At 42.0% G+C, this 25385-nt stretch overlaps 1 protein-coding gene across 1 annotated transcript in view; it reads right to left on the minus strand.

Moving 5' to 3' along the window:
• TPCN2 (two pore segment channel 2) overlaps positions 1-17546 on the minus strand; it is a 30213-nt gene extending 12667 nt beyond the window's left edge. The window contains exons 1-13 of the mRNA XM_077929487.1: positions 17334-17546; positions 12818-12879; positions 12312-12388; positions 8990-9167; positions 8539-8655; positions 6317-6423; positions 5238-5310; positions 3633-3732; positions 2876-2941; positions 2040-2104; positions 1269-1366; positions 1092-1173; positions 903-989 (exon numbers count right to left, since the gene is read on the minus strand). Of these exons, the coding sequence (XP_077785613.1) occupies positions 903-989; positions 1092-1173; positions 1269-1366; positions 2040-2104; positions 2876-2941; positions 3633-3732; positions 5238-5310; positions 6317-6423; positions 8539-8655; positions 8990-9167; positions 12312-12388; positions 12818-12879; positions 17334-17505 (1284 nt within the window). The 5' untranslated portion in view covers positions 17506-17546. The remainder of the gene's footprint in view (positions 1-902; positions 990-1091; positions 1174-1268; positions 1367-2039; positions 2105-2875; positions 2942-3632; positions 3733-5237; positions 5311-6316; positions 6424-8538; positions 8656-8989; positions 9168-12311; positions 12389-12817; positions 12880-17333) is intronic.
• Positions 17547-25385: the final 7839 nt, after the last annotated feature.

Below are 25385 nucleotides of genomic sequence, written 5' to 3' on the forward strand. Positions count from 1 at the left end.
AGTGATGCACCATCAAAGGCAGGGCTTGAAGTGCAGCCCCACTCCTACTGAAGTATGGGAGTGCCCTACACTCAAGTAGACACATCATTAGAGCTAAGAGGAAACAGAAATTGAAAGGTTACTGTTCTGCAGAGAAGCAAATGCTCAAAAAACAAACAAATCCCTATTCGCAACTATTCACTTTAACTTTATCCAAGCAATTCTTTATTAGAACAACTCAGTATTAACTGCAGCTCCTTCAAGAGTACTCAGACTCAACAAAGCTAGAAAATGTGAATATGTAAATTCTACATTTTATGCCATAGGGACGCGGGTGGCGCTGTGGGTAAAACCTCAGTGCCTAGGACTTGCCGATCGTATGGTCGGCGGTTCGAATCCCCGCGGCGGGGTGAGCTCCCGTCTTTCGGTCCCAGCTCCTGCCCACCTAGCAGTTTGAAAGCACCCTTAAGTGCAAGTAGATAAATAGGTACCGCTTTATAGCTGGAAGGTAAACGGCGTTTCCGTGTGCTGCGCTGGTGCTGGCTCGCCAGAGCAGCTTCGTCACGCTGGCCACGTGACCCGGAAGTGTCTTCGGACAGCACTGGCCCCCGGCCTCTTAAGTGAGATGGGCGCACAACCCTAGAGTCGGACACGACTGGCCCGTACCGGCAGGGGTACCTTTACCTTTACTTACATTTTATGCCAGGTAAAGGGAGGAAAGTTACATGCATGATTCAGATGCAACTTTCATGACTAACACATAGCACGACTCTCAGTAAACTTGTACACCAGCCCCAAATGTATAATCAGCATTTGCCAGGCTGGTACCCTGCAGATGTTTTGGACCACAGCTCCTATCTGCCTCAGCCACCACACCTGGAGGGAAACTGAAAAGCTGGCATAAATGAAAGCCAGGTCCATACCTCTTTAACTTTGTGTTTGTCCAGTTCATCAAAGAGTAATTGAAACTGAGCAGAGGTCAGACCTCCTGGGGGACACAACTCAAGGTTCTGCATATACAAGAGAAACTGGAAGTTAACACACCAGTGTTGTTGTTCAAGAACATTTTTTGAATAAAATCCAACTTCTTAAGTAAAAAAGGTAATTCCTACCCTAATGATTGCTTCCTTGCAGTCAGGATCCATTTTTACTCTATGAAGAACTTGAGCTAGAGTCTCTGCCTGGACACGCAAGCTACATAAACAAAGTTACAATGTGTGAGAAGGAATCATTAACTTTCTGTTCCTTGTCACTACCCACCCTATGTGTGCTTGACGCCTTTCACTCACATGTTCTTATTGAGAGAAGTCTCCTTCAGAGAACAAAGAACTTCAAAGGCAGCCCGGATTCCTAAGCGCCTTCGGAAAAGTGAAGATTGAACCGATTTCTGAAACGGGAATAAAAAATATATCCGCCAACACATAGGAGAAAGTTACAGGCATGAAGAACACGAAGAACTAGAGAACAGTCGCTCTGTTTTGAAAGTGTCACATGGAGCAGAACACAAATCAAAGGTGCAAGTTCAAGACAAAAGTCACTGGGGGAAAATCCATCATGAGCTCCTGGCCTTCAGAACATCTTCATTGGCTGAACTGATTTTCTCACTCTTGCAGGTGAGGTGGCCAGATAAGCATCTCCTTGGGAAATGTTTGCTCACAATTTTGGTTTATGAAACGTTAAAGAATACGATTCCACCTCCATCACACAAGACAGCTGCAATGTGTACGTAAAAATCACAACCATGTATATGTGGAAGGGAGCGAATCGTGTGGATATTCCTCACTCTGCCATCTCCCTCCTAAGGTGGCAATCCCATGGGAAAGACCCTAACCACCCACTCATGTGCTTGCAGCAGCAGCCACACATACAACACAAGCACATGAGAGCCAACTGTGCCACAGCTGTATTCGTCCATGCCATAGCCAAAATCTTCTACCAAAGACTCCCTAAAGCCCAGATTCCTGAAGGCTGTTGAAATACCCCAACAGCAGGAACTTCCTGCGCAGAAGCCCATGCTAGGTTTCATCATTTCAACAATATGTCATTTAGGCTTTACTCACCAGAAGATAGCCACGAAACTGATTGTATATTATTGCTGTCAGCAAGTTCATCAGAAATAAGTTCCCTTAAGAAAAGAAAAGAAATATTTACTTTAAAAAAATATAGAAGCTGTGCTGTGTTTGTTCAACTGTAAACTGAACAGAGACCCATATGAATGCCCTAAGAATTTGCATCAAAACTGCAAAAATAAGCAGAATTCCCAAGGTAAGCTGGTAAAATGGGAATTTGCTAGAATCATTTTACCACAAGTATGAATGCCACATTTTAAAACCTGTTCGTTCTAGTACACTCTTTCCAAAGAAAGGAAGGAAGAAGGTACCTTGTTTTTTTAAAAGACTGGCTTAGATAACTTTACGATGTATGAAAGTATAATGAATTTTAATCAGGTGTATTTTAAGTGTCAATAGTGTATGGGAGGTAATTTCTTCTGTCCCTAAATGTTATTTTATTTTCCCAGAAAAAGCCACAACTTCGGTAGAATACAGGGGAGGATGGGGAGTATAGTTAGGGCGCTTCCAAACAGAGGCTTAATTTGCAAACTGGTTGGTTGTGTGTGTGTGTGTGTGTGTGTGTGTGTGAGAGAGAGAGAGAGAGAGAGAGAGAGAGAGAGAGAGAGATTCCTTCCCCACCGATCAAAAATGTAAATCTGAGTTAAAATGGGGAGAGGGATATTTTAATGCCAATGATGTCCTTGGATGCTGTGAGGGGAAAATGCATGAATGAGGAATACCAATCTCACAGAAGTCTGGAAACACCCTTATATAGAGACAAATAAAACAAAGGTCACACTGAATGACTTGCATAGGGATCTTATTCAAATGAAGTGGCAGCTTACCTATTACAGTGAAGAATATGAAGAAGATGGAATATGCTCTGTTCTTAGAGTAGGCAGGAATCATCACTGTACAACAATTTTTAAGAAGGTTAGAAAGTAATAATGAATATATAAAATGCTGAAAAAGAGAAGCACACACACTGCTTCTGTTGGGCCAATGAAGAAGTGCGCTCATTAAAACATATGTATACAATTATTTTTCAGATAAAGCTCAGGGTGAACCTCTACTTATGAGGGGGGGTTTTGCTAGAAGCCAGATTTGCACAATACTAAATGGCCAGCCCTTATGCCAGTCACAAAGCCAACTTCTTCTTCTCTCCAAACGATGTTTAAAAAATCAAGGCAAACACCAAGGGACACCTATCAGAGAAACACGCTAGGTGTTTGAAGAGACAAAAGAAGCAGTTAGTCGGCATGAAACATGGGGAAGACAGGCAAACTGAAAAAGGCAATCAGAATTCAATTCATACTGGGGTAGATAAGAGCTTACTCTACAGGTCAAAACCCATTATGAACTCCAATCCGTAAGTAAATAAGTTTAAAGAAAAACTGGAGGGGGGGGTCTTCTGTATTTCTATGGTAGTCAAATCAGGCCTGAGACACAGTGAAACTGAAGTAATTTGCGTTCACACTCCTAGCCATATGTCTCAAAGTTTGCACCACCATGAAAAACATGAATTTGCTCAAATCTTAATTCTCTTAACAGTAGAAAGTAAGAGGGGGGGGGGAGAGAATACATTTAGAAAGTTATGCTTACCATCTGGATTATTTGCAGTTGTCAGCAGTACCAGCAGGGAAGTTAATGAATCTGGCAAGTTGTGAAAATATCCTTGCCATTCCTTGTCCTGCTGGGCATCCTAGTCACAGAGAGCCAAGCAATTAGCAAAGCAATGCCAAGAGTCTGCCACAGCCATTTAAGAAGCATGCACAAATCCTGGGATCACACTGTCTGACCCAAGTGCATGATGTGATGCCACGCGCGCGCACACACACACACACACACACACACAAACACAAACACACACACACACACACACACACACACACACAACTAGCTTATCAGGCAGAATAGGACTGTGGAAGATTGGGGCCACACATCACAATGTTACAATCAAACCAGTTACTTCTGACTTCAGATAGACAGGTGAGTACTTCAGAAAAATATAATGTAAAACATGATATTCGTTAAATTTTCACAAGACATACAACTAGTCTCAGGTGGCACTTTTTCTACTCTACTTGCACATAACAACATCATATATGAGCATCTTCCCAAAGTGGTCTTGTCTGAACTGGTGTATGAATACTAAGATGACTAGAATTAAGCTAGAATCTCCAAAAAAAATAAATATTCTTGATATAATATTGCATTTTAATATCTATATAATTCTTCAACATTTTATCATTTTTGTATCATTATCATAAACTGGCAGATTTGCAAACTATAACCCAAGAAAACCAATGGACTTTTATTTTTCCCAATGTTGTATTTAGAAAGCAAAAACATTTTTAAAAACCTGAGGGAAGGAAGGCAGCTGGGGGGGGGGCACCTAGAATAGAAAATATTCAAGCAGCAAAATGGTTAAGTATCCGCTTCTGCTTGAGAACTGGAGCTGTGTTACAGAGATTTGTTCCTTACAAGCAGTCAGCTTGTAAGTGAATATGCTGGAAGAGAATTGGTACCAAATATATGTTGGTACTATATACATGGGCTTGTGTGTGTTCGCACATACACACACATATACACACAGGAATAAGACTTCTGTATTTAAATGCACAGCAAAGTTCAGCGTGCAAAGATTCAAGAAAGACACAGTGAAATGAAGACATCCGTCTTCTACACAGGCATTTATTTTGGAGTTTGTGGTGGTTTGCATGTGGTAACTATCACCTCAGTTTTTCTTAGAGGGAACAGTTTGTGGGGAAAGCTATCATGCTGGAGCGTTTCATATATGTAATTTCTCTTATATGATTGGTCATGATATGGCAAGGGGGATTACCACTTTCTCCCTTGGAAAGTGCAAAGAGCTGAGGGAGGGAACTCAAAAGGGGAAGCTGGAGGAGTGATACTCTTTCCCACTTTTTTCAGCTCTATCCGCTTTTCAGGCTAATTCTGCTGGATCCAACTTTTACAAAGATCCTCTGGGAAAGCAAAGTGTGTACACACAAGCTTTATTTCCTTCTGATAAAGGAGGGAAATAATCCAGACCTATCATAACACTATGTCTGAAACACAGAAAAGATAGCAGACATTTCAGAAAGGGGCAATACTTTCCCCCCAAAAAACTTATTACATTTGCCAACATTTCTGACAATGCTTTCAAGACAACCAAACCCTACATGAATCGTTCACGTTAGTTACCTTCGTTCGAGCAAACAGCAGCATGCCAAACATGGTAAAGAGAAACAGGTGAACAGCTAATAGCAGCATAACACTATTAGGGAGAAAGCACAAATGCCAAAATTAGTTCTTTCATTAATATATAAGAAGGATGCAAATGGAGAGATGTCAGACTACAACATTCAAATAAACCAGAATACAGCATTTTGGAGGAGGAGGAGGAGGAGGAGGAGGAGGAGGAGAAGAAGAAGAAGAAGAAGAAGAAGAAGAAGAAGAAGAAGAAGAAGAAGAAGAAGAAGAAGAAGTTGCTCTCTATTCAGGAAATAATTTCTTTGGCTGAGGCATTTAAGTTATAGCAAATTTAGTCAAAACCTGGGAAGAATGAGGATAAGAACATAGTACTTTCATACATCTTCCTATGGTAATGTAGAACTTTTCCTTGATAGATCCCTCTCAGCAAGTTTCCACTATACTCCAAAGACCCCAAAATTCACCCTCAACTTGCAAATGTGCCAGAAGATTATCATCAAGATGGTTTTCCTGGCTTCTCCCCACTTCCAACTGATTCCCAACCAGTCATTCCTTCAGGCATTTCCCAATTTCTACCCTTAGTTATGGTAGTGTGGTGACCCAAGTCATACTTTATGGTAAATCATAATTAACAGTTTACTGCCATCCAGATGTTGCATGGCCTATGGCCAAGGATGATGAGAGGTGTAGTCAAACAACATCTGGAGGGCCACAGGCTCCCCACCCCAGGTTTACCATGAACACAATAATCTGGGTTGTTTTCTCACTTCCCACTGGTTCATAGAAGACAAAACCATCTTCTGTCCCTGGCTTAGTGTTATGTCTGAAGTGGGGACCATGGTTTGTTTTGCTCATACAAACCATAATCATCATTCCAAAAACAAATCGAACATGAAACGTGGGTTGTTTTATCCACACACTACGGGCAGCAGCAAAACATCCCAGATTGACATGTCATGGTAAACAACTGTGGTGTGCAAACTGGGCCACTATGGGGAAGTAAAGCCTACAGTATTTCTTGATTTCTTATCTGCAGGCTGGAAGATAGTTGCTCTATTACTCCTTATTACCTTGTAATTTCTGGCAATGTCCTCTTGATGCTTTTTAGTGTCTTTTTCATCATTGAAGAGTTCTGAAGGAGGAAGAAAGGACGGAGGATTCGCCGTATTCTCAGACTCTAAGATTGAAGGGGATAAATTTTGCACTTGTTAATGACAAAAAAGCCAGCATCCAAACCAGAGAATTAATTTGCTTTTTAATGCAATGTCCACATGGGCTGCTCAAGCTGAACAGTAAAATTTAGTTTTGCAAAATATAATGCAAGCACAAAAGGGAATAATTTCTTTATTTTTTTAACTGGAAGGCTGGTAACGAGACAAACAGGCAACATTTGATCACCCACATGATGTAATGACTACCAGTGTATAAATGGATGACAAGAAAGAAAAACAAGGTTTGAACAAATTAACTGGAGGCGGGGAAAACATTAACGATTAACCAAGGTGAATGCTCATTTTGGGGCCATCTCAGTGATTGTGTTCCTTGTGGAATTCCCCCATCAGAGATATCCAACAGGCGGCAACAATGCTATCATTTAAGGGCCATGCAGAAAACTTTTGTGTTCTTTCAGGTGTTTTAATGTATTTCCTTTTTTTAACAGATTGCTGCAGAGAGTGGAATTGGTTTTGGGGTATCTTGGTTTTGGGGGGTTTTATGTAAACTGCCCTGGAAGTTCTGCTGAATTGTGGCTGAATTGTGGCATAAAAATGTTTTCAATAAATAAATAGACACTTTCCAACTTAAGACTTCATATGTTAGCTAAATGCCACTAGAAAACTCTTTGTTGCTGTTGTTGCTAGAACAGGTTAACCTGAGAATTCTTTAGAATGCTTTGAAGTCCGACAGAGGAAGGAAAAGATGGTTTGCTTCAGCTGCACCTGTTTTCACTGATATTGACAGTGGCATACTGAACCCTCACACAGCTAGCCAAGGAGAGAAGGACCTCAGGCCTTCTCCAAGCGATCAGCTCATCAGATGCAAAGTTTATATCTTTTGCAGTCATTGAAATAATAACCTTGGCATAAAATTCTGCAGATGGAGCAAAGCACAAAACTTTTCCTCTTTAGTTCTTCATTTGGTTATCTTCATTTCCAGTGTGGGAGTTATTTCTAGTCAGCATACGTTCCAGGAAGAAAGTACAGGTACCAGAAGGGATGTTTCCAAAATCATTTTAAAAAACCCAGCAAGTAGAAACACCACTGAAACAAACATACTTTCCAAAGAAAGCAAACTTCAAACATTTATACCTGGCTCAGCTGTTATAGAACTGGGTGTCAACCGCATATTAGGGATGCCTTGTTCCAGCCTAGAATCTTCTGCATGCAAAGCAGAAACTCTGTCACTGAGCTATGGCCTCTCCTTGTGGGGTTTACCGGCTAGTAATTCACAGCTTGGTTATAATGGATTATTGTTTACAGTGGTTTGAAGGACATTGTGTTGCTATTATGGGCATTTTGTTGTACTGTATTTATATATTGTGAACTGCTCCAGCATCGTGTCAATGAAAAGTAGTACAGAGGTACCTCGGGTTACATACGCTTCAGGTTACAGACTCCGCTAACCCAGAAATAGTGCTTCAGGTTAAGAACTTTGCTTCAGGATGAGAACAGAAATTGTGCTCCGGTGGCGCAGCAGCAGCAGGAGGCCCCATTAGCTAAAGTGGTGCTTCAGGTTAAGAAAGTTTCAGGTTAAGTACGGACCTCCGGAACGAATTAAGTACTTAACCCAAGGTACCACTGTATAGAGATATTTTAAATATAATAAAATTAAAAAGTTAAACACTACAAGGTTACCCAGTGTGCTGCAGGACTGAATGGAGATTTGAACTTTGAGTTGAGATGTCAATATGGTATGAAGGCTAGAGTGTTAAAATGAAATGAGGGAGACCCAGATTCAAGTTCCCACTTAGATAGGAAGTGCTCTGGGTGACTCTGGGCCTAACCTACCTCACAGGGTTGTCATGAGGATAACATGGTGGAGGAAGAGGTTAGGAGAAGGAAGACAGGATAAAAAGGCCAATGACAACAACTTCACAGCAGAGTGGGACTTTGAGCTGTGCTTGCTCCAAGTTGTAAGTATATAAGCAGAGGATGCTCTCGGATTACAAACTCAAAAGTTTTGCAAAAGTGAAAATGTTTTTGTTGCTTGCTCAACTGTGAAGTGCTACTTGCTCAATCTGACCCTCCTTCCCTGTAGCCCCTGCCTCAGTGACATACACACATATAATCCTTACCTCACCACAGGAAGAGCTCAGCGAAACAGTCCAGTCTGCAAGGGAGACTACTAGCACCACGATATATGCCATCAACCACTTGGTTTTCCGAAACTCTTCCCATCCTATTAAGTAACTCTGATGAAGCAATACAATACATGTTTAAACAGTCGTTAGATCATTGTAACATTTTCTTTTGCAGAAAGATTTACAAAACTAAAGTGCGACTAATTTTGATATACTCTTTCTAAAAACGGCTGGACCAGTCATCGTGAAAATGAAGCCTTCACCGATGGGGAGGCTTTTCAAAAGAACCATTTCCTAATTTTCCCACTTCTGAAGCATAGAGCCCAGAATCATGTTGGAATTCATTGGTTATTCCATATATTCCACATAGGGAAGTGTGGGCAATTCAAATGCACCTCATGAACTGGGAGATTTTCTAAGTGGCATTAAATGTGTCATCGCTCACCTTTACAGAGACATCTGCTATAAAGACAAGGAAGCAAAGCAGTTCAATGCTCTCCGTCAAGCCACAAGGAGGCTCCCAGGGTTTCAAGCGGTATCGTATGTCCGATGTGACAGTAAATGAAGAAGGCGTTTCGATGAAAGCAAGAGCCAGGATTAGTGTAATGGTGGCAATCAAAATCCTTTAAGAGCAAAGGAAGATCAATGTGATTACTGAATGAAAAACATATCCTCCTAAAAGCTACTTGGCCGAAAATAACTGTGCAAGATACAGCCATACAATCGCTTAATATCAGAAGCCTAACTGGACAACTGAAAGCCTTTTTATAGCACGATGATGTGCGATTGTTACCTCCCTGCAAAGTGATAGTACAGCAGAAAGAGATCAAGCCATTCATTCCAATCCATTTGGACCGAAAGCTGGCCAAGCCATTCAGGCATCACCTAGTACATTCAATGACATGCTTTTAGTTCAGAAATCCAAAAACAAATAAAAATAGCTTCAGCTCACAGGATTAGCTCAAACAGGCTTTTGCTCCACATCCAAGTAGTGCTAACTGTTCTCTAAACAAAGACCAGAGGGGCATACGAATGATGAGAGCAAAAAATTCAGCCAGCTGCAGCACCATTTCTTTTCCAGCTATTGCTGCCAGTTATTTCTGCAATTGCTTGGTTCACATGTTACACTGTTAGGCGAATGCATATCTTAGGTTGGTAAGGATAGCTTGCCCTTGGAAGAGGGTGAAAGTTTTGTGTGGACTGATACATGATGAAGTCACTGTATCTACAACAGTGTGAATAGCTGATACAATGACTATTAATAGTAAGACCATTTTTAAAAAATTAGTTTTTATTTGAGGTTTTTTCTGTTACAAAACAAACTAACAGGGGAAAGTACATATAGTGTCTCTACTTTAGAATCTTTTTCACAGCTCATTTACATTCAGTATGAGACACTGTGCGGCTGGGGGAAAGAGGGGAGAGAGGGAGGGAGAGGGTGGGATAATGAACTTTTATTCTATTGCATAGTGTTTGTGCAGGGTTTTTGGGTCAGCATCACCTGAGTAGGTGTTTTATTTATATATGGGTTCATTTTCATTGGCATTGTGAGAGATTGGGAGGGGGATGTTCCAGAACCTGGTTGGTTGTGTTTGGTTGGTTGCAGCATGGTTTGTTTACATGTGTTAGAGGGGCAAGTGTTGGGTCTTATTAGCCATATTGATTTGTATGCTGGGGGGGGGGTTAGGGGGGAGGAGATAGGCAACCACCCTACTAGAAAAGTTAACCAACAAACTTAAACTAGCACAGGGACAATCAAAGGAGGACACCTTCACCCCAGTGTGGCTCCCCTTTATCAAATATACAACGCAACAAGACAATGACCTAATGGTAGTACCATTGTTACTGCTGCAGTGCTCACAGAGAGGCCTTTAAAAATGTGGCTGATAAAACCAAGCCCTTTTTTTGCAATAGCGAACACTGCAGATCAGGCATGGGGAATCTCTGGCCCTCCAAATGTTGCTGAACCACAATTCCCATCAACACCAGCAAGCGCTGCCAATGGCAACAGTTGGTGGAAGTTGTAGTTCAGCAACATCTGGAGGACCAAAGATTTCCCACACCTGCTATAAATACCACACGTATTTCAGTGATATTCCTCACTTTCAAGCCATGAGGATTTAAATTATCACCAACACATTTTGGCATTCCTGCCATTTGCAACTAAGCTTGTGATAGTAAGAATCTGGAAATGTGACATTTTCCTAGCTTAGGAGATGAAGGCTGGCAAAGTCGGGAACTGGTGCTGAACTATGACAGGTTCTTTTCAGTAGCAACCCATGACCTATGGAACGCCCTTGGGGAGGGTGTCATTGGCCTACATTATTAATGTTTAGGCAGGATTTTAAAGCATTCCTGTTCGCTCACACATTTGGTGGCTGAAAAATACATTCTGGCAGCTTTCAAATGATTACTTGTGAGGATATTTGGCTTGTTTCTAAACAAGTAAATTTGTTTTGTTGTTTGGCACTCTGGGGAACTTTGGGAAGAAGGGCAGAAATAAAGGATGATTAATAACATGGAATGTATCACAACTTAAAACAGGGTAGAGGATATCTGCATTTATTTTTGTAATCCTGGGAATTTTTCTTAAGGATTTCTTTTTAAAAATGAATTGACAATATGACAACACTCGCAACCTGTGAACAGAATGCTTACAGATGCAGACTTTGCTTGGATAAATATGATAATATGCAAAATGTAGTAGGCTATTAACATTTACATACTGTAAGTATTAAGGATAATAACACAATATCAATTTATATAAGAATGTATGGAAATATATTTCATTTTTGCATATCTGTCTATCTATCTATTCTTTTCATATGTGTCTTTGTTGTTATTCCCCCCCTTACTTTCCTTTCTTTTTTTCTGTTTCACTTTATTTCTTTTAATTGAAATAACTTCCAAAAAAATATAAATAACCAAAAAAAGAAAAAGGAAGAAATAAGAAATGTAGGTGGTATTCACTTAAACAGGATTAACACCAGCACAATGGGTTTGCCCCCTCTTCCCCACGCTATCCCCAAAGCTACTCTGGAGGGTTGGGGGATCCCCCAGAACAGATGCAGGGGGGCACAGAGGAGGAGCACATTCTACTTAACATTATGTTGAATTCAACCCGTGGGTTGAAATCCTATGTATACTTTCCCAGGAGTAAGTTCTCTTGAACGCAGTGGGTTGTATTTCTGAGTAGACATGCATAGGATTGTGCTGTTGGGTCTTAACTATTCAACCATTTCTGGTTTCCCATACCTCTGCTTTCATCCAGTGGGGTGTTATGCTATCACAAGAGCAGGCAAAAGTGCAAATTCCGTTTCATCTTAAACGGAATTTTAAAATGTGGCTGAAACACTCTAATAAGGCCTCTGACTAAAGGTTGGTGGGGAACAGCCGCTGTGGAGTGCTGCTACACTCACATTCTGCCTGTGAGGTTTTCCACAGGCATCTGGTTGGACAGGGGCAACTTTATATCTGTGATGACCAGCAATATTTGTAGCAATGTCACATTGTTTGGCAAAAGGTCTCTTTCTCCAGCCTACCAACTTGGGAGTGCTGGAGAGAGGCATCTTGGTTATTGCTGCAAAATGAAAGTGGCCAACGTAGCTGCTGACTTGCAGAAGCCAGATAGGAAATCCCAAGAGGGATAGTTAGGAAAATATAAAAATGCCTTGGATTGACAGAGGAACCAAGGATTTGTGGAGTCAGAGAGTGACAGAGGCTCTAAGCATCAGAGATAAGCAAGAGAAAAGAGCCCAGTTTCTCACCATTGGCAAACTTCTGAGTAATACCGCCGATAAAGCCACAAGGAGTAAGAATCCACACGGTGATTTATGGAACGATACTAGAGAGATGAAAGGCAAGATTGATCACTCAGGCATCACAATTGCTCTGTTATTCTAAGTCAAGCCATATCAATTTATACAGGCATGCACTATTCAAGGCAACATCCACTAACCTTTAAACAAGCTGATTTCCCAACACGGAATGGCTCTTACAAGTGTCATGAGCAATAATTATGCAATCCCGGTTGTCCAAAGAGATGAAAACACAAATATGCAGAAATCAAGCTTCCCTAAAATTATTTAGGGCAGTCTCTTACTGCACAGCTGGTAAGACCGGACTGCTGAGCCTAACATTAATTTAACTGTGTGCCACAAACTGGCAGCTCACCAGGAAAACAGAATACTCAAGTCCTATGCAATAGTTTATTTTGCTGGGCACTAATCAGTTATCTCCACTTTGGCCATAGCCTGGCAGATGAGAAATTTACCTGAATTGCATCTTCAATGAACACTACTGCTTGGTTCAAGTAGGGATTTTGGTCATCGGCAACTGCAAAGATACAACAGTCATTTCTGTGATCCCAACAAAGCTAATAGCTAGTTTCATTAATCATGGAGATCCCACACAAACTGTTGGTATTGCTTAATTTAGCCTTTTGGCTGCTGAGGCTGTCAGACTATGTGTCATCACATCTCAAGCATCTTTTCAGTGAATACAATAGGAGAAGGAAGGAGGAAAGGAAGCTGAGAGCCTTTCTACCATCAGGATTAAGACAAGGCTCTGTGTATTAATACAAGCACTGGATTTTAGGTTATCTAAACCAATATCACAGCAGTAATGACGTGAACATTCATGTGTTAGCCTTATACCTATCTCTGCTGTGCTGAGCTTGCATATATTAGGAAGGACGACTGAAGATGCCACCAATGCCAAATTTGTGCTAAAACAAACAAACAAAAATCAATTGAGGAGAAATCTGTAATGTTCCCCTTAAAGCAGAGATGGAGAACCTTCAGCCTTTGGGCAAATCATGGTCCAGCAGGGGTTCCAATATGGCACATGAGACCATTTTTCTTAAACCATGGCCACCTGACAATTTGGTAACATCATCCTAATGGGTGGGTGAAATCGCCTTAATGGCAGGACACCATACTGCTTCGTTAGTTTCCTTTAGAAATGGTCCAGAGTTTATTGCTAATGTGCCCAAAAAGTCCTCTTTTTCTAAAGAGCCAGAATCCTATATAGTCATATTTCAGGAACTTTGGCATCAAGAAAAAAAGTATTTTTGAATTACTGGCTAATCCTCAGCTTTTTTGTGTGGTTGAACCTTCAAAAACTAATGTTGATTGAGTGGTCCGGAAGGAATATGAGGGGCCACTCACAATTACCCCTTTGATCATGATTTCAGTACTTTTGGACAGTTTCCTGGTTAACAGGATGCGACAAGAATGTTCTGGCTCCCACCTATTTCCTTTCTGATTTCCAGCTGCGATCACATCTACATGCTAAAGCATGTCCAGTGAGAAATTTCAAGTGCAGCGCAATGCTCTGCATATTTGCTCTGAAGTAATTCTCACTGTGCTCCTCAGAGCTTCCTCCCTAATATGTCTTCTTAGGCTTGCAACCTAAGACACTCTTGATTTACTTCAAAACTGCCTCATACATGAGGTAATTTTCACATTGTTTACCGCTTCCCTCTTGTTTAAGATGAAAGGGTTTAACTCAAGGAAACAGCAGCAATTGTAAATAGAGGGTTGCAGCAGATTACCCCTCGTTTAGTGCTGTCCTTACTTTCACTCTCCTCCACCAAGGGCATGCAGGCAAGTAAATTAGCAGAGGGAGTACTGACAAATCAGCATGGTGAAAGCAATTACAGGAAAGCAGCAACAAACCATTCCTGTAAAAAGCAAGTCTGAGACTTTTGGATACAAAGTTGCTCCCAAAATAGTCAGTGAGCCAACAAGCAAGATCACATATCAGGCTCTATGGGATAAGAAGCTCTAGAAGCAAACATGCATGTTAAGAGAAAAGCTGTGCTCTTGCATCACTCCCATCCATTGTAATGAAGCTTGTGAAGAAGTTCTTGGTGGACTGGGGTCCAAATCCTAAAAGTGGACACCAGGGAATGCAACAGATGCACTCAAGAGACAAGTGTATATTTATGCATTGCCCTTCTAAAGCCAGAATAGCTCAGGAGAAGGAACCTCCATCCCAGACATAGCCAACATGGTACCCTTCAGATGTTTTGGACTGCAAATTGCATCAATCAATGGTCAATGGTTAGGGATAATGGAAGTTGTGATCCACATCTGCAAGGCGCATTGACTTCCCATGTTCTAGCTCCTTGTCTGCAGGAGATAAAAATTTGGAACATACTGCAAAGCTCACAGCAGGCTGCCCAGCTCAGATACCCAGTGAGCTTCCCTTTCTTCCAGTTTTGCAACTGAAGTGACAGCTGTATATAGCAGGAAACAAATGCCAATGCTGCCATGATGGGTCTTGACCCTATGCTGCTTTGCACAGGCTGCCCAACATTTTAAAAAGCACCATTTGCAAGTTAATCTATTCAATTAATATTTTTTAAAGGAAACGTTTTAAAGTGCAAAATTGCCCTGAAGATGGAAAAAGAGGAAATTGGGGGCTAGACTATGGCCATCAGTCAATCAGTCTTGTGCAAACAAACTTCTGCTGCAAACTTGCAGAACTACTCCCACCACCACACAAAGTTCCACATTAGAAGGAATGGTGCATCTGAACTGAACACAGTGGTGTACCTTCAGTGTCGAAGGTGGTATGCTTCCAGTGTTAGAAACTGGGATAGAAAAGCTAGGAGCCAAATGACTCCTGGGACCTGAGTTGTGGGCGCCAAAACAGAATTTCTAGTCACCGGGGGGGGGGGGGAGTTGGCAACACTTTTTATTTATTACTTTGATAATATGCAATTCACATAAGTGACACATTGTTAATACTAGATTTTTAACATAAATTGTTAATACATGTTTAATTTGGTGTTTAAAATAAAAAAAAAATGGTACCATACTTCTGTTTTCAAAACACTCTACTCTTTATTGTTATACTCCTTAACATATTGTCTATCCTTAACATACACTACGAAGCTTCAAAGAACGTATATTTCAGTAATCCTTGAGTGTCAGCCAGGTGCAAAAAACGGCACCCAGGCTTTTGGAGGTGCTCGTAAATGGAGAATCTTTAGGTGCAAAATGCACCTGGCACCCTGCTAATTTTGAACCCTGTATGCCTCTGAATACTAATCACTGGGGGGTGTATATAGAGAGAGTGCTGCTGCACTCATGCCCTTCTAGCGGATTTCCTGTAGGCATTTCGTTGGCCACTGATGCTAGACTAGATGGACCTTTGGCATGATCCAGCAAGGGCTCTCTGTATGTTCTTAGCCACCCTGTTCTAAAAATGTTGTGCCCTTCTCTTAAGCCAAGTATTCACATTGTCCAGGAAAGTATGAACAAATGATTTCCAAATGTTATTGTGGGTGGAACTTGGGTGTGCCCTAGAGATTATAGGGAGAGTGACTTCTCAACTGAATGACTGAATGACTAATCACCAACACAGATGAATCGTCTGTTAAAAACTTGGATGTAAATGGTGCCAGTCACTACGCTGACATTTATCTTAGCACTGTGCATCTATAGTACTTAAAGAGTTCAAATAATTCAGGGAAAAGGCAGAAAAGTCTGAGCTAGACTTAGCTATGGCAAATGCAAATGACAGATGGGAGTGCATGGAATCCTTGCTGAAACAATATGTAAACATGTTCTATGAAAATTGATTGCTTTCCTACTGTTATGTGAACTGTGGAGTTACTGTTCTGTATTTATTGGGAGGGTATCACTTCACAGCCCAGTATCCCTGGGGATGTGGCACTGGACCTGCAACATTCTAGGCCATGGAATCGTTTGTACGATTTAATATGGATGGATTAGTAAATGGCTCTGTAATCCAGAAATGCAGACAGTCAATTAGCAGATCTGCTGTACCACTTCCATCACAGAAGTTGACACAAGGCACAAGAAGTATGCATCCAATGTTGATGTTTCATTGTACCATTCTAAAGTACAGGCTCTATAGGTATTGTCCTACATGCTGTAAATGTAATTTTCTCTCTCTCTGCTCTTTCTCGCAACTCCAGCCCACCCAGCAATATTTAAGCAGGCAAAGAAGTAAAACAGAAGGAATGCTGCCACACCTACCCAGCAGAGACCGTCATAAACAGGAGGCTAAGGTTACAGCACAGCAAACGGTGGGGCAAAAGCCTGTAACGGCGATTAATTTCTAATCCTGAGAAAGTTGCATTTGCTGCTCTGAAAATGCCTCACGATATCTCTGAGGTGCTGGTAGCGGACCTTGAGTCCTCCTGTCTGCACATGTTCAGGGGCACTTTAGAACCCATGCAGGCCTTATTGACCAAGGGCGCCCATTTTCAGTGCAAGGGCTCCCTGAGCAGGAACAAACTACTCTGTTGTGAAAGCTACGTGATCCCACACCTACTTACCAGGGAGAGGAAACCCTATTGAGAGAAAGCATGCAGAGATGGATGTAATAATGGAATGATGAATGGTTTAGTTTTTGTAAAAGATGCAGGGATTTACGATATGCAAAATGAGCCATGGAAAGAGAAGAAGGAAAGTCACTGGTATTTTAAGGGTGATTAAATGGGTATTTTAAATGGGAAAACAGAAAATTGAATAAAAATGAGAGAGAGAGAGCGCATGCGGAGGCTTGTGCTGCAGGAGCCTCACCCCCCCCCCCCCGTCCAATCAGCCCCCTGCAGGTGAGGATGAAGGGACAGCTCTCGGGCATCCCAGGATGCAACTTCGAGGTTGGCTCAAGCCCGGGCACCTCCAGGGTCAGAACTCGAGCCCTGCAGTGGACGCGCTCTTGCCCCACCAGCCCGGCCCGGCCCGCGTCCCTGGCTTCAGGATCCAGCAGTCGATTCCCCACCGACGTCGACGCCCCCCTGGGCTCACCGTTCCCGCCCGGGGGAGACCGGGAGGCCTCGGAGCCGCCGCCGTCTCCTCCGTCGCCCGGGGCGGCGCTGTCCCCGCCCGAGTAGAGGCGCCGTAGCCCTCGGGGGCCGCCGGGAGCCGCCGTCGGCGCCGCCAGCAGAGGCTCTCTTTCGGGGTTGCCTGCCTCCTCCATGGCGAGCGGAAGCGGCTCCCAAAGCTGGAGGAGGCGGAGGCAGCCGGGCCAGCCGAGGGGGCGGGACTCTGGCGCGGAGCCCGGGGCGCTCTGTCCGCGCCGCGCGGGGGGAGGAGCCGCTCCGGCTGTGGCGCCCAATAGTCAGGGGCGGGGCTTCTCCGCGGGGGGAGGGAGAGAAGGGGCAGTTCGCGCGTTTCGCCCGTTTCGCAGCGCTGCTGAGCCGCGGGCGCTCCTCTTCTGCCGTCGAACTCCCGTGCGATTCTGGTCTTGCTGAGAGGCGGGCTAAAGGGCCAGACCCGCGGGAGCTTCCTTGATCCGAAGAATCTTCGGTCGATAGAGCATGTGGATCTTAATCTCAGGGTTGCGGGTTCAAGCCCCACGTTGGGCAAATAAAGAGCCCTGCATTGCAGGGGGTTGGACTAGATGACCCTCGCGGTCCCTTCAAACTCTATCGTTCTATTCTGCGATTCAAAAAGAGGAGCTCCGGAGCTCAGGCCTGCGTTAAAAAGCGGGTGCAATTTCCCAGATGCTTCCAGGCGGGCTGTGCTGGGAGGTGCTTTCTGTTCATGCTCAGAGGAACTCTCATCGTGTGACCAAAGGCAGAAAGCAGATTCGCTTTGAAGTCCCGCACAGCTGTATACCCCCACCCAGTCAGTGGCGAATTCAACGGGGGGGGGGGTGTTAACCTCCGTATAAGTATCTGCTCCATCCTATAATGCAGGTACCCACCCACTCATCCGCCGCCCGACTTAACTCAATAGGGTAGATATCATTGCCGCAGCGATGTGCTGCCCCAGCCACGCATTAACAGCAGCGCCATCCCAAAACCTGTCTGCAGTAGTAAATCCCACTGTGTTCACTGGGACTTACCCCTTTGTGCATGTGTCTGGGATTGCAGTTCTAGGAGCGCTTTCTTGGGAGTAAGCAAGCCCCATTGAACACTCTGGACTTACTACTCTGAGCAAGCATGCATAGGACTGCGCTGCTAGAGGAGCAACTGTATACTAAATGGGAGTGAATAGGGACGAGTTATGTGCTCATTAGTTGTGTCTCTGAGCAGGTCTACACCATGCATGTCAAGCACATGACGACCCCCCCCCCGAAGACCCCTGAGAACTGGTTGGTTTAGGGGTGTTGGAAATGGTAGCCCTGGGAGGGTTCCTCAGGGGAAGATGCGCTCTAAACACACACTGGATGGAATTCATGTGTGTGTAACTGGAGAAGTTTGCTGCTGATTTATTACTGAAGGTCGTATCAGTTAGTAACTTTTCCATTAATTTAATTTTAGCAACAATGTATTTCATTTTCACACATGTCACCCTTTGTGGGCATTAAATTGTGGTGGTTTCCCAGAAGGAAATTTTACCAAAATCTCTAAGGCTATGGCAGAATGAATTACCGGTAGTTTAAATTCCACACATTATCCCTTTTACTGCTGTTTTCTTGAGAATGCCCAGTATATTTCTGTTGAAATTTCCTGTCAAAGGTATGGGAGCCCTGGCAATCCTTTCTCACTGATCACACTTGTCCTCGCATTCAAAGTGGTTTTGTTCAACATTATTATATAGGATTTTAATTAATTAGAAAGCTTCCTTCTTTCAAAATGGATCATTTTTGGCTGTCAGTGAATCAGTGAGTAGTTTTTCCATGTTCAGCTTTTCAGGTTTGTTCAGCTGCCAGCATTTTCGTTGCCTAAGCTTTTAGGATGATAAAAGCATTCCATTCACGAAGGTGAACTCATCCAAATAAAGATGATCTCATTCAGATTTTTATCCTATGTCCACAGATACAATTCTATATGCCAGCCTTTTTTTGTTGCTGTTGCTTATGCTGGGCAACATTGTAAAGCATTACTATGCAGTTACCTCCTACAAGGGTATCTAGCCAGCATAAGGAGAACAAATTCTCCAAGCCATAGAAGTCAGCAACAAAAAGATAAAAATTCGGTTTAATGCATAGATCAGGCAAAAGGTGTAAAAACACAAATGAAAGGAAAACAACAGCAAAATGTTATATGGCCACAGTAGAAAAAATAGAACAGATTTTTACTTAATTTTTACGTAACCAGCATCATGGTGCCCACAAACAAATGAGCATTAAACCACACAATCTGTCACACATTTCCATGTTTTTAGCACGTTAATAAAGGTGGTCAAACTAACTCAGGCAAAAGGGTCCAACCTGGAGTATCTTGATGATCTGTGTATGTTCCCACTATTGAAACTATATTTTTGAAGTGTCAGGAACCAATGATAATTATAATTTGCAAGCTAATATTTCTGAATGATATATGGCCATACTTTGAGAGCCAGTGTGGTGTAGTGGTTAAGAGCGGTAGTATCGTAATCTGGGGAACCGGGTTCGATTCCCCGCTCCTCCACATGCAGCTGCTGGGTGACCTTGGGCCAGTCACACTTCTTTGAAGTCTCTCAGCCCCACTCACCTCACAGAGTGCTTGTTGTGGGGAAGGAAGGGAAAGGAGAATGTTAGCCGCTTTGAGACTCCTTAAAGGGAGTGAAAGGCGGGATATCAAATCCAAACTCTTCTTCTTCTTCTTCTTTATTTTCAACTGGTTCAAACTCTACTATCCCATTTTTCTTTTCACCATACTGTTTCCCACTGTCTATCAATAAATTACCATGACAGAAAACCTGGCACACCTCTTTGACGCATAACTCAAAGTGAAAATGCTACTATGTCTATATCCATCACCCTTGCATAGAAAATGTTGACTCTGGGTTGTATCCAAATAAGCCCTACTCAGTGCAGACATAATGAAATTGAAATTAAGGGGCCTAATTTAGTCATATCAATTAATTTAATGAGTCGACTCAAAGTAAGGCTATTTGGATACAACCCTCTGTCTTAAACAGTTTATCCCTCATCTAAGTAGAATGCTGATTCCATAAGAAATGGAACTTTGAAAAGAATGGAACTGCAATATTAAATAATTTAAAAGGAATTGGAAAAACAACTTTTGCAATAAGAAAAATGAATAGCTTCATTATAAAATTAGCATTAAGCACCTGGTTGGAGCAGAGTGATGAGCTCTTTGCCTCTTATCCGTCTAGAAAATTGGAAACATTATCCATTTTGCAGGGGTCTTTTGAAAATTAGTGGAACAAATATGGTAAAGCACATGTTACCACAAATTTTAAATAATAATGCTCCCAAGAGGTAGGATTTTAAAAAATAATTGTGAGAGGCTAAACAATCTGGTAATATATCTTAATTCCTATATTGCCAAAGTAAAAAGAAAAAAAAACTTTGCCTTTCAGAACTTCACTGAGATCTTGTGTGGCCTTTAGCTAACAATATTTTAATATCAAACTAGGAAAGCCTCATTTTTCTTTCTAGACATCTGTTATCATTGAGATCCAAATTAGTTTAAGTATCTATAAATGATAAATGATATTTAAATCTGATCTAACAGAAAAGCAAAATGGACCCATTCACCGAAACAAATAAGGACCATTAATTTCAAATGTGTCAGGCTAGTATTTCTTACCACTGTAATAAAATTTGAGTAAGTTTAAGCCTGTACATGGTGAGAAACTCTTAGGTTTTCCTTTCTGGCATTTTAAATTCATTTTTTTCTTATATAATAGCCAAAATCCCATTAGTAATTAGGCCTATAGTGATTTTATTCCATGCAATAATCATAGTTTGGCTATTGGTTTATAAATGATGACATCATTGTTCCCATGATAACTTCCACAATAATTAGGAGTTTTAAAAAAAGTTTACTGCTGGACATGGGTTATATTGTGGGAGTTAGTACTGGAGTTTTCTTCGTTCATTATGAAATAAGTTATAATGAGAAGTTACTGAGGAAGAGTTCAGCTACAGGTCAGATTAGGTAATGATTTTTATTTTTTTTAACCCACACAAGAGTAAAAATACTCTTACACTGGTGGCCTGATAACCAGTCCAGATTTCATCAATGAGAAGTGGTTCTCTTGATAGTTGGGGATCTCTGCCCGGTGTTTAGAATGTAATCTGACTTTGAAAGGTAACAATGTTCAGTTACTGAGAGGGGACAGAGTACGGTTTTGAAGCAATCACAAGAGGTAAAGAGAGCTTGGAGTTTGGTGAAGTCAGAATCTGATGCAAGATTTAGCGGCTGTGCTGTCAGCTGCTAGAGTACCTGTTTGCTTCAAATATGCACAGCTTGTACATTTAAAAATGAATATTACAAAGACACTACCAAGTAGTGTCAACCCTGAAACTCTTGTAACTTTGGGGAACGCAGGTTATTTAATATTTAATTATTTGATATTTTAAGGAACAGCTTTTCTGATGTAAACTAGATCTTGGCTTTTTTTTTACATTTTGGTAACCAGATGATCTACAGGATGTTTGGTGTTTAACTCAAGTACGGCACCATTCTGAAAACACCATTTGTGGGGCTTTTCTCAGACACATTGTAGCCTAGTACCATTGTAGTCTAATGCCACACAACCACCCAATTTGTAACTCAGGAGATGTTATTGCATAGGGAAATGAAAGGAAGGGAGCAAAAGTCTCACTTGAGCTTTGTTTTGCACACACCATTACAGTGGTACCTTGGTTTTAGAACAGCTTAGTTTATGAACAACTTGGAAATAGAAGGCTGCAAACCCAGAAGTACCGTAGGTGTTCTGGTTTGTGAAGTTTGCCTTGGAAGCGGAACATGTTCCACTTCCTGTTGAGTGTGTTCCGTTTGTAAATTGAGTCCCCCACTGCTAATCAGAGGCTTCATGTTGAGTCTGTTGGCTGTTGAGTCCTGAGGACCCACACAACACAGAGGTGATATTTGGAGCTTTCGTTTTTACTATTATATATATATATATATTTTGCATTTCTGTTTGTGCGGCTTTTTCGTTTTTTTGACTGTGACTTGTTCTTCGTTTTATGGGACTGACTTGTGACTGTGGCTTGTGACTCCGTTTTTGTGACTTGTTTTTGTGACAGTGTGGAACCCAGTTCAGCTAATGATTGATTGATTGATTGATTGATTGTGCAACTGCGGAAATGGATAAAAGCTCTCCATCCAAACAATGACTATCATCAGTGCACGTAAGAAAATAAATAAATTTTAATTTCTACCATCTACAATACTGTCTTTTTTATAGTACAGTACATTGATTATTGCTTTAATTTTATGGATGAATGGTCTCATTAGGTAGTAAAATTCATGTTAAATTGCTGTTTCAGGGGTTGTTTTTAAAAGTGTGGAATGGAATAATCTGTTTTGCATTACTTCCTATGGGAAAGTGCGCCTTGGGTTTGGAACGCTTTGGTTTTGGAGCAGACTTCCGGAACGGATTAAGTTTGGGAATCAAGGTACCACTGAATAATTTGTGATGCTTGTATGAGAGCCATTATGTAAATTCAGCTTCTTCGCCTCCACCTTTTTTAAAGTCTACTATCTCAAGAAGAATAAATATATGTGTGTGCTAGAAACAGGCTAATATTAGCCTTGAAAGGAGGAGGAATAAAAGAAATGGGATGAGGCATTATTACATATGCATTTTTAAGTCAACATGGGCTTAAAGAGACCGACATTATAGTTGATAATTTGGCATGTGTAAGGTGACATTAATTTTCAGCAAAGGAAGAAACAGTGAGATTTCTAACACTGCTTGGGTGTGGTTGACAGAAGCAGGTGTTGGGAGGTTTGTGAAAAACCATGTCCTTTAAAAGTGATTGTGCGTCTCTCCCAGCAGGGCAGCCAAATTACGGTAATCTGCTGCAGCAAAGCCAACAAAGTTTTGTGGTATTTTAAAGACTTAACAGCTTTACATGTATCTTTATTGGGCCATCCTCATAAAATACATTTGTTGACTGAAAAAAAGCACCTTTGTTAAACAACTATTGCCTCATCTGAGACCAGGAGAACAGACCAGGTATCGCCTTAGCTGATAGGAAGGATAAACTGCTCTCTAGTACAAAAGCAGTAGCAAGCAACTAATTGGACTGCCCAAAAATAGATTATCAGGAGAACTTTATGTTCCTTCTTTATCTTGAAGACACACAGTGAGGACATTAACAAAACACTAAACTTCTGTCTCTGAATTCTTCTTCTTTGCAAGAGAACAAAAAAGGGAGACACACACAGAGAGAGACTATCTAAGTCAGGTGGGGAACCTGTGGCCCTGTGTTGTTGAACTCCAGTTCCCATCTCCTCCAGCCAGCATGGCCAGGGGTCAGGGATGATGGGAGTTGCAGTTTAGCAACTTCTGGAGGGCCACAGGTTTGCCAGCCCCAAGGCTGGCACAAGACTTCAGGTGGTCCTTGGTATGGCACTTCCCATAAAATGACTGGGCCATACTTCAGGGAAAGCCTTCTTTAGTAGCAGGTAACCTTAAGCCCCATGTTTTTTCACTTTTGCAAGCCTCTAGTTACACGAAGCAGCTCTCAAGCTGCAGGATCATTAAAAAAAAAGAGAGAGATCAGGTTCAGAGGCTGGTTCTTAATTGCTGACCCTTCAAAGGGGATAAGTAAAATCTTATTTACTCATTCCTAATCCTTTGTGTCTGAAAACAATTAGAATTAAAGTAAGAGCCAAGTGCACATAAGGACTCACCACATGGATATTGTTGCCCTCCTGCAGCTCAGCCACTCTTTCCACACAGCAGGCCATTCAGGGGACGGATTAGGCAGGAGATTTTGCCTACACCACCAAAAGAAACTCTCTTTCACTTATGGTCTGGGACAGAATCCTTCCATCAACTCTGCAAACTGCTGCCTGCAAATAGGCTGCTGCTGCTGCAAAGAACCAGACACTAGTGGGAGTGATTTAAAATGTATTGTGTGGCCCATACTGTACACACTTACCAGAGTCAAGTCTATGGCACTTTTGAGGAGAAACGCACAGGATTTCATTGATAGTGGTCATTTTGTGTGACCACTAGATCTGTGGGTAACAGTATCCCAGCTACGCGTACCTGCAAGATATAAATTCCGGTACGCATTGCTCTGGCCCTCATTAGACAATTCCTCACACAGCGCATAAACTATGGAACTCCCTCCCACAGGAGGCACTGGATGGCTTTAGAAGAGGATTATGCAAATTCATGGAGGTCAGGGCTATATAAATGGCTATCACCCATGATGGCTATGCAATGCTTCTGAATACCAGTTGCTGGAAACCACAATCTGGTTTCCCACAGGCATCTGGTCAACCGCTGTGAGGACAGAATGCCATACCCGCCAACATTTCTCTGATGAAAATAGGGACGTCCCATTCCAAAATGATAATTTTACTATATGTACCCGACACATCTTACTGGGTTGCCCCAGCCACTCTAGGCAGCTTCCAACACATATAAAAACATAACAAAACATTAAACATAAAAAAACCCCTTCCCGATACAGGATTGCCTTCAGACAGCTCAGGGGTCGGATAACTCCATACCCTCCAACATTTCTCCAATGAAAATAGGGACATCCTAAGGAAAAGTGGGATATTCCGAGTCAGAATCAGAAACCAGGACGGCTATTCTAAATTAGGGTCGTCCTTGGAAAATAGGGACACTTGGAGGGTCTGGAATGCTAAAATAGATGAGTCATTGGCCTGACCCAGCAAGCTCTTCTTATGTTCTTATCCTTTTCTTCTAGAAGGCATAAGATTATTCTTAAAATGTTTATCACAGAATACATTTTTTAAGCCTCTCAGGATCTCTCACGATTTCTGTTCAGCAACCATATCTCTCAAACACATTGCCCCCGCCCCCAAAAGTGTGGTTTGCCATTTCATGAGGGCTTTGAACTCTTATAATCTAGCACTGCAGGATACACCACCCTAATCTAAAATACGCAAATACTTGCAGTGAGACTGATCAGCTATTACATGAGGATGGAACAGTGCAGTGTTCACACCAGCTAGCACAGGTGCC

Source organism: Podarcis muralis, chromosome 1 (assembly GCF_964188315.1).
Source record: "Podarcis muralis chromosome 1, rPodMur119.hap1.1, whole genome shotgun sequence".
Lineage (NCBI taxonomy): Eukaryota > Metazoa > Chordata > Lepidosauria > Squamata > Lacertidae > Podarcis > Podarcis muralis.